At 51.9% G+C, this 12,167-nt stretch overlaps 5 protein-coding genes across 5 annotated transcripts; 3 read left to right on the top strand and 2 right to left on the bottom strand.

Annotated features, from left to right (window-relative positions):
• Nucleotides 1-94: 94 nt before the first annotated feature.
• EPUS_01312 (uncharacterized protein) lies at nucleotides 95-3,138 on the bottom strand (the record flags this gene model as incomplete). Its single annotated transcript, XM_007788605.1, has 3 exons — nucleotides 95-253; nucleotides 294-2,449; nucleotides 2,505-3,138. 3 exons carry the CDS (start codon nucleotides 3,136-3,138, stop codon nucleotides 95-97), a joined length of 2,949 nt encoding a protein of 982 aa, XP_007786795.1.
• Nucleotides 3,139-3,762: 624 nt separating this feature from the next.
• On the top strand, nucleotides 3,763-4,779 carry EPUS_01311 (uncharacterized protein; the record flags this gene model as incomplete). The annotated part of the gene is made up of 3 exons (XM_007788604.1): nucleotides 3,763-4,152; nucleotides 4,200-4,487; nucleotides 4,540-4,779. The coding sequence occupies 3 exons, from the start codon at nucleotides 3,763-3,765 to the stop codon at nucleotides 4,777-4,779; spliced, it is 918 nt and encodes a 305-aa protein (XP_007786794.1).
• A 408-nt stretch (nucleotides 4,780-5,187) lies between these two features.
• On the top strand, nucleotides 5,188-5,799 carry EPUS_01310 (uncharacterized protein; the record flags this gene model as incomplete). Its single annotated transcript, XM_007788603.1, has 1 exon — nucleotides 5,188-5,799. One exon carries the CDS (start codon nucleotides 5,188-5,190, stop codon nucleotides 5,797-5,799), a length of 612 nt encoding a protein of 203 aa, XP_007786793.1.
• Nucleotides 5,800-7,151: 1,352 nt separating this feature from the next.
• Nucleotides 7,152-9,136, top strand: EPUS_01309 (Lysophospholipase 1; the record flags this gene model as incomplete). Its single annotated transcript, XM_007788602.1, has 2 exons — nucleotides 7,152-7,218; nucleotides 7,269-9,136. The coding sequence occupies 2 exons, from the start codon at nucleotides 7,152-7,154 to the stop codon at nucleotides 9,134-9,136; spliced, it is 1,935 nt and encodes a 644-aa protein (XP_007786792.1).
• A 153-nt stretch (nucleotides 9,137-9,289) lies between these two features.
• On the bottom strand, nucleotides 9,290-11,129 carry EPUS_01308 (uncharacterized protein; the record flags this gene model as incomplete). The annotated part of the gene is made up of 4 exons (XM_007788601.1): nucleotides 9,290-9,334; nucleotides 9,396-9,466; nucleotides 9,525-10,794; nucleotides 10,857-11,129. The coding sequence occupies 4 exons, from the start codon at nucleotides 11,127-11,129 to the stop codon at nucleotides 9,290-9,292; spliced, it is 1,659 nt and encodes a 552-aa protein (XP_007786791.1).
• Between the last annotated feature and the right edge of the window lie 1,038 nt (nucleotides 11,130-12,167).

Genomic DNA, 12,167 nt, shown 5'->3' with positions numbered 1-12,167 from the left:
GCGGTGGAGGCGCGGCGGGTCCCAGTGGTGGCGCTGGGGCTGGGAGCTGGCGAGGTGGAGGCTTGTTTCCTGGAGACATTGAAATTGAGTTTCATCATGGTGGGCGTTCCAATCGGGGAGGCGGTTGGGGTGTTGGAGGAGGTGATGGGTCCGTTGAAGGTGTTGAAGGTGCCGGACAGGGGAGAAGGACGAGTGTTGTATTGGGTCGCTGATCTCGGTGGTGACATATCAGCGTGGCTGGGCTGATCGGATGCTGTTAGTTGCCGCGAGACATGAGGTGATATTCCACTTACATAGAGAACCGGCGTCACATCCATTGCTCTATTTTGATAGCCCTGTGCAGACGACGAGGAAGGCCGATCTCTCAGCTTCCTCAGAGACCCTCTCCTTCCATTGACGGCAACGAAAGTGGACATCTGGGCTCCATTGCTGCCTGTCCAAGCTTCTTCGACATCGTTCTTGACTACCGGATCAGGTTCGTATTCGGAATCGTCGTCGCTCTCTGCATTGGAGTCCTCGGAAGCTTCCACGGGCCCCAAGAGACCGTCATCTGGCTCATCTGGCTCATCACGGACGCGATCAACAACCGAAGTGGTGACGTCTCCTTCCAAAGCAATGCCGTGGTCAGCATCAAAACTTCTGATTGAACGGGCAAGCTGTTCCCAACCCAGAGCCTTGTCATGCGGCAATCCACGATCCGCAGCAGCTTTGCGGACGTCAGACATCAACTTCTCATATGCAACGTTCTCTTCATCCACTCTCTCAACCCTCTGTCTTGTATGTTGTGGAGCATTGCCAAATCCGGCAATGGGAGGAAAACCGAAGACCTGTTCCTGCTCAACCTGAGCCTTATGTTTCAGTCTTCGGAGAGGCTGCTGAGTGTCGTCAGAGCGTTCTGGCGCATACACCCAGCTCTGAGGGTCAATTTCGACAATTTCCTCATCATATTCATTGACAACACCAGTAAGCTTCCAGCCATCTCGATCTGCGAACGGCCTTGGAATCTCTGGATAAGAGAGACCCAGTTCTTTGGCCCTTTCAAATGTTGGGCCTTCAGCTAGTTGATCATATAATGCCGCGACGTGTTTGACCTGTTCATGGTTAAGATTGGCCACACTCGCAGGCAGCTGTTCCACAATACGGTTGAATTTTGCCATTTGTTCAGCAGTAGCAGACACGCGGAGTGATGGCTGGCAAGCATCGCCATGAGCAGTGGGTCTCGAGGATTTGGGAAGGGAGTGCGGTTGCTGCTGCAGATTCTGCTTTGCTGGTGCAAGCTGGACAGACCCGCTTGCGTGAGTCTCGGCAGCTCCGTTTTGCGCAGTTGCTCCCTGGTTCTCGAGCTCAGATTCATTGTCGGTCTCTTCCTGGCTTGCTAACAGAGCTGATTCGAGCAATGTCTTGATTAAGTCTTCGTTGGGCGTGATTTGGAGCGGTGCAGTCTGCTCTGACTGATACTGGTTGATCGATTGTGGTAGTCTCGCTAGCTCTGGCTCTGGGGAATGCGGCTCGCCCTCATCCTGAGCAGCTGAGACTGAGTCATGCCTAAGCTTGACACGCTTTTGTGGTGGTGCTGGTGCTGGTGGAGGTGAAGGAGAATTTGCGAATGACACAGACCCGCGAAGCTTTGACGGTCGACTCAGCTTGAGCACCTTGGATGGTGAAGCTCGAGGAGATGTCGAGGTACGAGTTCGTGGCCTCGTTGAAACCTCAGAGACGCTAAGCATCTTGGTGGTAGGCCTACGCTCACGAGGTGAGGCTCGAACTGGCGTTGGATTTGCGGCTCCAAAGGATCTATTGGAGTGCCGCGAGGACGCGGGTGTCGCTTTTTCAGTATTTTCGATGGTGTTATAGATGATGAATGGGCCGTTGGTGGTAGCAAAGAGTTTGGAATCTGCACCAGACGAGGTGCGGAGCACTTTGGAGTTACCTGAAGAGGAAGACCGAGAAAAGAGCTGTGCCAGAATCCTGTCGCTTCCCTCGAGGATTTGTCTGTTTTCTGCTAAGAGTGCAACAGCATCAAAGAAAGATTCAGGTGACAGTGATCCAGTCTCTAAGGCATGGATCAAGGCGTCGGCGGCAAGCTGGGAGGTGCGACTGACTTCTTTCTCCGCCAACGCAGGCAGCACATTCACCAAAAGAGTGCCAGCTGTTACCAAATTTGCATCTGACCCAAATGCCAAACCCGTAGCAGGAAAACACTTCCGGCTGAAACCAGCTTGGAATGGTTCTAACTTGGAGATCTCATCAGCAAATACCTTGGTCTGCCTGTTCATCAACCTGGTAAAGTCGTCTCTTATCCTCCTACGGATATATGAGTCTCTCTCGTCCGAAGGAGAAGGCTTCTCAATTTGACCGTTGCTTAACACAATAGGATTGGTCGAAGGGTTCGAGCCAAACTTCTTCTTAGCATCTAATTTGGCACGTGCAACTACATCGTTTTCCTTGTCTGCAGAGATCACACACGTAAGCCACCTTCTTCAGCAGATATACTATTCACTTACTCTTTGCCCAGTTTTCAAGTCTTTGCTTGATCTTGCGTTCCCTCTGCGCCTGTCGTCGGTCCTCCGCATCATCGCCTTCGTCAACTTCAGAAGCGTGACCAGAGGCTTGAAAAATCCCTGCAGGCGACGAAGACGCTGCAAGGGCTCCTGGGGATGATTCCCTAGATGAAGTGGATCCGCTTCTTTCCCGCCGAGCAGAGTCGATCTTCTGAATGACCCAGATCGCAATGCCCACTGGATGGTGGTCTGCAGGATAGTTGTGGAGGTTCAACGCAGAGGCCCGTTTTGTGTAGGCACTGCTTGTTAAGGTTCGAGGAGCTCGAGCGCCGCTGCTGCCCACCTCCATTGCCCTCTTTGGTCTCGCAGTATCTCGCTGCCTGCTGCTCGGGTACTGAGATATCTTTGTGCTGGCTGTCCGGAATCTTCCCATCCGCGCATCCATTGCGTTCTCTGTGTCTGACCCTGGATTCAACTTTCTTCGCTTCACGAGAGGTGCAGTGGCATTCATGTCTTCATTTCGAGATGCATCCCCCTCATGCTGTGAGATATTACGTGATGAGAAAGTGCGGCTATAGAATTTGGCGGAAGGTGATTGTGATCGAGTGCTTCGTGTCATTGGGGATTGGGTCGCCATGTTCAAGCGGGCAGATCACTATTTCCATATTAGCACATGCTGTGGACGTTTCCAGACCAAGCCTACCTACCTACCGGTCGCCTACGTGACGGAAGAGACTCAGAAACTATCAGAGTCTCCCACACATCTTATTGAACCATCTCCAGCTTGAGAAATTACCTCTCAAGCAGACGGGGTTTGAACAAGGCAGGAAACGAGGTCTAAGCAGTGGTAGGGAAGGGAATAGTTGTGGTCAGTGCAGAAACTAAATCAGTTTGCACACTTGATGCACTTTGTAGGCCATTCTAGCACCCTGTTTGTTGCATGGTGACAGTAAATAGAAGACTATGAATGTTTGAGGGTAGCGCAGTCGTGACTTAAATTCGATAAATGCCACTTTCCTCTTTGCGCAACCCGCCAGCGGAGAAGGAGCCGCCAGAGGCCTAAGGTACTCCGTATTTTCCAACCACTACTAGCTAGTCAATGCCGTGAATTTCACCATTTTAGCCCCCTCAGATACAGTATCTAGCTATTAGTATTCTAGCGAAGAAGCCAACGAAAGTTGGGTACAATTACTGGCGGCTCCAATTCACAACTCCAGGTGCAACTCCAGGTGCAACGAGGTGTGGTCCGCTAATTCGCACCATGGTCTACCTTTGGAGCCTGCTACCAACTGTGCTGGCTGTCTCAAATCTGGCCCTGTGTCGAGCATCATCATGGCATTTCAGCGATGCTACAGTGAGCGTACAAGGAAAAGGTGCTGGAGTAGGAGGGGGCCTCAAAGAGAAGTCTGCACATGCAACCGAGTCTGTGTTCTCAGCTAACACTTTCACCAGATTCGTAGAACATAAGCCTCTTTCAGCACCGGTCACACTAGGAGCGTCTGACTCCTTGAAAGTCGTGCTCACCATCCAGGATGGGAAGATGGCAAAAAGACCGCATCAAGCATTTTTACTCCTGAAAGATACCGACGCTGGCCTTGAGATTTCATATCCGTTCAACGTCAAGGAAAGTGGTAAAGCCAAGGTCGATCTTGTATGCCACCTTCTGAGACTCGTTAAATATCTTCTAACGATATCCAGACCCAGAAAGACCTGCCTTCTCAATTTCTCACGTCCTCGAAACCAGTCGAAGCACATCTGGTGCTCGGATCTTTTGGGTCCTCGCAAGGGTACAACGACCGCATCTTCTCCTTGAATATTGCTACCGACTCAAATAACCCCATCCCTACAACCGGAAAGCCTCTACGGTATGGAAAGCTGCCAGAAATCCACCACATCTTCAAGCCAAATCCAAGTAGCCCCAATATCGTTTTCAGTCTTCTTTTCACTGGTGCCGTGCTTACCACACTACCTGCTATTCTTGGAGTGGTAAGTTCTACCATCTGGCCTCATGTTGCAGCATCTGACCATCTTCATACAGTGGCTATACCTTGGCGCCAACGTCAACCATCTTTCCAAAGCGTTCCAGTCTGCGCCTATCTCACATACTATATTCTATGGCTCAATTATTGGCATCGAAGCCATATTCTTCCTATACTACACAAGCTGGAACTTGTTTAAGACGTTGCCGGTGCTTTTCGCGGCGGGGACTGTCACCTTCCTCAGTGGGAGCAGAGCATTGAGTGAAGTGCAGGAGCGAAGGCTTGCTGGCGAAAGATGAGATATCCTCAACGATGGACACCGCTTGCTCTCCTGCAATAAAAATATATTCATTTGTAGCGGTTGCAAAAAGACGGCTTTTTCTCCATGTTGGGTTATCCTAAGCCTTTCTCTACCAATGATAGGACTACTAGTAGGTCAAGTGATGTGGCGCGCCGTGTCCGATGAGATCTCGAGCTTCGGAATTGGATGATAGCATCGTTGAAAGAAACGTGCTGGAATGATGAGTATTGTTAAAGGCGGTGACATATTCCACGAAAACTCATGAGAATTGGGAAATTGCGTTGTTTGCCGCTTCGGATACCGTATCAGACTCCTTCATCTTTAGATCCTAAGCCTGTGAGGTCATCCGCACTCTCAAGTCCTTCTGTGCCTTGCAACTCCTATCGCACAGTCCACAAATTCTACGATGGGATCTTCATCATCCAAGGTGGCCAAGACAGCTTCTTCGACTGCGAGACGATATCCGGCAACCTCTTCGTTGGCCAAGTCTACAAGTGCACCTCCAATACAGCCGACCTCATCGGAACCTCTTCCAGGCCCTACTGTCCATCCGAGACCCTCCGCATCCACGTCGAGAGACAGAAACGTGGACCTTGATGCGCGAGACCCCGATTATGGCTCCCGTCTTTCCCAGCTTGGGCCTGTTCAGCCTCCTCGAACCCTGTCCAATTCCTCCACATTCGCGCCTACACCACAAGTCGTCAAGTCATCCTCTTCTTCCAGTTCCACCCGTTCGCCTTTTCAAGGCCAGCAAGTCTTTCCTTCGAGCTCTTCAAACCCCGAGCTGCTGATCGTGCAAGCGCGAGACCATTTTGCAAAGATCTTTGAAGAAGAATCCGAAAGCTTGGGGAGACAAAGCTTCAAAGGCCGGACACTTGTTAGTGCTGCAGAATTAAAAGCTGTGCTGAGCATGAGGGATGATGGCAGAAAACCACCAGGCGAGATCGAAAAGCAATTGAGACTTCGGCCAGGGATACTCGGAAGGCTAGGCCGACCGGGGCTGGTGGAAAATGCGTAATTGACAGAGTCTGGTTGAGGACTGCAACAATGAGGAGCCATACCATCGATGTGAAAGCTGATCCACATTGTCTTGCGCCGCCAAGGGGGCAGTGTTCTCAATGCCAAGGTCTGGCAGAAATTCGTGCTCAAGCGGTCGTAAGCACTCTTCAGACAGACTACGCCTTACTACTACAATCCTTCCCACATCCTTGAAAACGTATTTATTACTCAACAGACTCGGCTGATGGCATGCGTATACTTTTCGTAATACGCAACAGCCGGAAGAGTTCCTTGCGCAAATATGCCGGTCAGCTGCGGTGCACAGAAGACGGCCCTCGGCAAAGAGATTAGGAGAGTATGGCTCTTATAGTCGAGCCATATATCATCACGGGTACATCGCGGTGCTTAGGGAAGAAGACGGAAAATACGGCATGATCGCGTGCTTCAGCAAATGCTGCACATGTGATTTGGAAGCTTCGGCGAACCAGGCCAAATCAATTGTGCAACGTAGGCCTTGAGCCTCAATGTCGTTGAGGCAACATATGTACTCCCTGCAGATGTGGCTCGATGTGGAATTCTACAAAGTTCCATGCACATGCGATGAGAGAGAAGTTTATTCGGCTCACTGGCAAAATGATACTGCATTCTGCATGCCAGCCAAAGCACTGCGCATATGTGCTGTTGCCAGGATGATTGTTATGCTGCCAATGTTACCGCGCCCCAAATCCATCTGGGATGTTCTGTACGAGAATTGCTTGCCCAGCCTTTGCAATTCGAATGCCTCGTCAGCCGGTACTCTGTATATCCGTATATCCGTATATCCGAATATCCGAATATCCGAGGAGTGCAACCCTGCCACAGCAGAGCTGATTCTTGTCCGAAACTTATGCTCTGAGACACTGTGTAACGAGAAGTTTCCAGTGTTATGAAGGAAGCCTTCACAGCCTACATGCTCGTGGCGACGCTACATCGAAAACGGCATGAATGTGCTCCGTTCCCTAGGAGACTTTTAACTCCGTGACTTGCGGCACAGGGATTCGAGCACGTAAGCAGGGTTCGGCAAGTACTAGTAAGTAGTATGTAAATCTATTCTTGGCAGGCACCGTTGCCACCAATAACGTCACAGCGCCGGTGGACAGTGTGGCTGACACGCCAAGCCCGGGGCTGTCTGATGTCAGATGCAGGGTGCCACATAAGCAAACCAGGATTCTCTCAAACGATGCAGATGCAGATCTCATATTAATAACAACACATCACATCTGAGTAATCTCACCGCCATGTCACATCTCATCTCTTATATCGCCCGCAATCCCATATTTGCATCTCAGCACCATCAACTAAGCGTACTAAGCGTACTAAGCGTTATCAAGCATGAGAACACCAGTTGTCGCGTTAATCGCCCTTCACGCTCTTCTGGCGCAAGGCAAGTTAAACTCGTGTGATCGCCATCAGCACATCCCTAATTGGCGTCTACAGGACTCGCTTCAGATTCCACCGTCGCCTTTCCTCCGGCTGTCCGAAGAGCACTCCCCAATTCGCCGAATGGATATGCACCCACCCCGGTAACATGTCCTAGCGGTCAACAACCGGTCGTTCGCGATGCGTCTTCGCTATCACCAAACGAGACGGCATGGCTGGAGAGGCGAAGAGCCAATACCGTGGAACCCATGCGGGATCTTCTCAACAGACTTGAAATCGAAGGATTTGATGTCAACACTTTCCTTGACGGAAATGCGAACAACATATCAGCCCTACCAAATATCGCAATTGCCTTCTCAGGCGGCGGCTACAGGGCTCTGCTGAACGGCGCAGGTGTCATGGCCGCCTTTGACAGTCGCACGGAGAATGCGACAGCTCCAGGACACATAGGAGGCTTGCTGCAGTCAGCCACCTACGTGGCGGGTCTGAGCGGTGGCGGCTGGCTCACCGGCTCAATCTTCGTCAATAATTTCACCACGGTAACTGCATTGCGCGACGACACATCAGCGACGGTATGGAACTTTAACAGTTCAATCCTTGAGGGTCCGGAACAAGAAGGCATCCAGGTTCTCAACACGGCAGAATATTATCAGGATATTCTGGACAAAGTATCCGGCAAGGAGGATGCTGGATTTGAGACAACACTGACGGACTACTGGGGCCGCGCTCTCGCCTTCCAACTGGTCAATGCCACTGAAGGCGGCCCAGCCTATACATGGTCATCGATTGGTTTGATGGACGACTTCCAGAGTGGGAGTTATCCCATGCCCATCATCTTAGCTGACGAACGAGCTCCGGGTGAGACTCTGATCCCGCGAAACACGACCGTGTTCGAGTTCAACCCGTTTGAGATGGGTTCCTGGGACCCTACCACATTCGGGTTTGTCAATATGCAGTATCTTGGGTCCAACTTCAGCGGCGGTGTTGTCACCAACGATGCTGCGTGCGTGGTAGGGTTCGACAACGTGGGATTCATCATGGGCACTTCTTCCTCGCTCTTTAACACCATCGTCGCCCTAGCTGACTCGCCCGACCTTCCCCAACCCGTCCGAGACGTCCTCGCTCAGGCTTTGACCAGCGGGGGTTCCGAGAATGAAGATATTGCCGACTATCCGAATCCTTTCTTCGGATACAACAACGCTACCAACCCGTCAGCCAACTCAAGCACTCTGACCCTTGTAGATGGTGGTCTCGATTTCCAAAATATCCCACTTCACCCAGTCATCCAACCAGACCGAAATGTGGATGTCATCTTCGCTGTCGACTCCTCGGCAGACACGTCGTTCAACTACCCCAACGGCACCGCCCTCGTCGCAACCTACGAACGCAGTCAATCCGACATCTCCAACGGAACCGCATTCCCCTCCATTCCGGACGTCAACACAATGGTGAACCTCAATCTCAATCAGCGACCCACCTTCTTCGGCTGCAACTCCAGCAACATCACCAGCGACAACCCCGTCCCACTCATCGTCTACATCCCGCTCAGCCCCTACGTCCTATTCAGCAACGTCAGCACCTTCGATCCCTTGGCATTCAACGACACCTTTCGAAACGCCATCATCGAAAACGGGTATGACGTTGCGACCATGGGCAACGGCACCGTTGATGCGCAGTGGCCCACTTGTGTGGGATGCGCTGTCTTGAGCCGCAGTCTGGAGAGGACGGGGACACCGGTTCCTCAGGTGTGTGTCGAGTGTTTCCAAGCGTTCTGCTGGGATGGCACGCTCAACTCGACGGTGCCGGCGACTTACGAACCCACCTTGAGACTTGGTTCGCTTAACAGACCAAGCAGTGCTGCTTCGGGGACCAGGTGGCCCAACTCATTGCTACTTGCCACTTTAGCCACCACAGTAGCGTTGTTGGCTATGTTATAGTGATATACATCTTTATGGATTTGGCTAGGGTTCTTGCATGGTAGATGTACAGACTCCCTTGACTTTAAGTCAGCATCTCTCCACACTTTGTGAGATTTGGGGTCAGCAATGCGCAGGTTGGCGTCTCTTATTTACGTTCAGGCATCAAAACGATCAGATCTGGGCTGTTTCTTTGATAAATTCCAATGCTTCAATGACCTGTGCTTGTTAGCGACCCCTCGACCCCGTTCTGCACGCTGGAACCGGCTCATCGTCTTACCTTTTCATCATCGAACCGTCTCCCAACCAGCTGCAGTGAAACGGGGGCGTCCACATATTTGTCCAGTGCATCTGTGCGAATATCAGCACGACAATAGTAGGACAAAGGAAGCCACAGGTCAGAACGAACAAAGCTCGTAATTCCATCTATCCTGGTCGTTCATCGGGTCATAGTCCCTCTCAACAACGTCTTTGTCCTGATCAACCGTCGAGACAGGAAATACCAAAGCGGGATAATCGAGTAGATTCCACTGTGCCGTGTACCCCCAATATCGTGCATGATCTAGTGGTGGCGCTGCTCCAGGACCGACCGGACAGAGAATGACATCAACAACCGTGTCTGGATCACCATCGACAGCCGTCTCGTTCCACAGCTGAGCATACTCCACCCGGTACTTTTCCCGTTGTAATGTCAGATTCCATACTTCCGGCACAGTCAGCTCCTTGCAATACTTGTTCTCCGTGATGATGAAATGGGAGAGGGGCCTCCATGGCTCGCCGCTGGCTGCTATTGCTTCTTTCACTTCTTTGGCGCCGTCTGCGAAGTAGAGGGATGCGATAATCTCCCAGGCCAGATCGTGCTTGTATGGTTTCCAGTCGACGATCTCGATGTCAGGTACGGTGTTCAGTTTCTCCACGACTTCTTTGAGTGCCCTTGTGATTGGAGGATGTGGCTTCACTACTCCATCGTTCCACAGGACCCCAACCTTCAACGTTTTCTTGCCATTCTTCGCACCAAATCTCGCCTGATCATTCGTTCGCCAAGGAACGGGCACCAAACTCGGCTCTTTCAACCATGGCTTTTGATCAATAATCGTCCTCATAAACAACTTACAACCCTCCAGCGTTGTGCTCAACGGCCCCATCACGGGCAAAACATGCTCCTGGCCCATCATCGTCGCTGCGAATCCCGAAAGCGGTAACCTCCCACTTGTCGGCCTGAGTCCATAGACCCCATTATTCGCGGCTGGGGAGCGAATACTACCCCCAATATCCGACCCAATTCCCAGACAGCTGCCTCGCATTCCCAGCAGAGCGCCTTCACCGCCTGAGCTGCCTCCAGAAGTCAGGCTTCTATTGTACGGATTCACAGTCTCGCCGTAAAAATTGTTCGACGTCTCCAGATGCATCAGCGTCTGTGGCTGCGTGGTGCGAGCGTAGAAAACACAACCGGCGTTCCAGAGTAGCTGGAGGGAATGCGCATCTTCCGGTGCGGTGCGGTCCCACCACGACACGAACCCCGCGTTCTGTCCGAGCCCTTGCATGCCGGCATGTTCTTTGACGCTGATGGGCAGGCCGTGGAGGGGTCCGACGGGGGTCTTGTGGATGGAGAGGTAGGAGTCTAGGTATGCGGCGCGGGCGAGGGCGCGGGAGGGGAGAAGCTCGGTGATGCAATTCGTCTGGGAGTTTCCAGAGTCAGTAGGCAGCAGTCAAGTCTATTGTGGAGCGGAGGATCAGATACCAGTTTTTGAGCAATCCCTGCGCGGCGGAGAAAGGCATTGGTCACTTCTGTACTTGTTAGCTTGCCAGATGCGAGCGACTGGACCAGTTTCTCCGGGCTGGTCTCTGTGAGCTCGATCTCGAACGACGAGAGATGTTTCCATGGAATCGCCGTCACATTCAGTGGCAGATCTTCCGACCGGATCTCGGGCAATGGAGGCTTCACCTCAGCGAGTGACTGGTCTCGATGCTCTCGAGCTGCTCGCGCAATCTCTTGCCATGTCTTGGACGCCATTTGCTAGAACGGCAAGGTGTGAGTCCGGGCGGTGTAGAGAAATCGTTTCCCTGTTGCGTCCTCACCTGGATTGGGTGATGCGAATAATGGCAGATGCCAACAAAGCGGCAGCTGGAGGTTGCACACACTTGGAGTATGGGACTGCAAGATACTTAGCTTATCTTGTGTTACTTCAACTGTTGGGCCGAAGGGCTGTTAGGCAACCTATCTATGGCTGGAGGAGGCCCCGAGACCCTTGCTGGTGCTGACTCGAATATTAACACAGCATCTTTACACGCCTGGCCACTCCACCGTCTCCATCGAGGCACGGGGATGGGTCATGGGTAAAGACTTTTTGTGATATGAATTATATTGCTATTGCTATTGCTATTACTAGTACTAGTACTATTACTAGTTAGCTAGGAGCTCAGCGTGCTGGTAGTCCAGGCATGTCGCACCTTGTCCAAGGCTGGTTTCTCCTCCCGAGCCGCCCCCGTAATGAATTACTAGTACCTAGATAGGCAGTTCTTTGCGGGCCCGAAGGCCTTCTTTGTTCCCCACTTCGACTTGCAGCCCGTTGAAAGAAAGCTCCAGCTTACCCTGCAATTACCCCTCATCAACCTGGAGAGGATAGAGGATCACCAGTCCTCTCGTACGCTCTATTTAGATCAGAAGCTCCAAGTTCTGAGGATCAAAGCCTGTATGTTCCTTTCCTCTCGTCTCTCCCCTCTAAGAAACTCATTTCTCACAAAACGCCTATACACCTCTTCCACATCCATACCCAAGACACATCTCCTCCATCACCCCAAGAACAGACCCCTCAACATCTCCCTCTCCCTCTTCCCCTCGCCCTCCCCCTCTTCCTCCTCCTCATCCAAAATGTCCGACCTGAAAATTCACCTGACCGCCCCGAACGGCCAAAAATTCACCCTCCCTACCGGCCTCTTCATCAACAACGAATTCGTCAAATCCTCGTCCAACCAACTAATCACCTCCATCAACCCAACCGACGAATCCGAAATCTGCTCCGTCCACGCCGCGTCCGCCTCGCCGGCTCTG

This window comes from Endocarpon pusillum (genome assembly GCF_000464535.1).
Source record: "Endocarpon pusillum Z07020 unplaced genomic scaffold C720987, whole genome shotgun sequence".
Taxonomy (NCBI): domain Eukaryota; kingdom Fungi; phylum Ascomycota; class Eurotiomycetes; order Verrucariales; family Verrucariaceae; genus Endocarpon; species Endocarpon pusillum.
The sequence above is the reverse complement of the archived record's forward strand: the minus strand, read 5'-3'. Positions and strand labels throughout refer to the sequence as shown.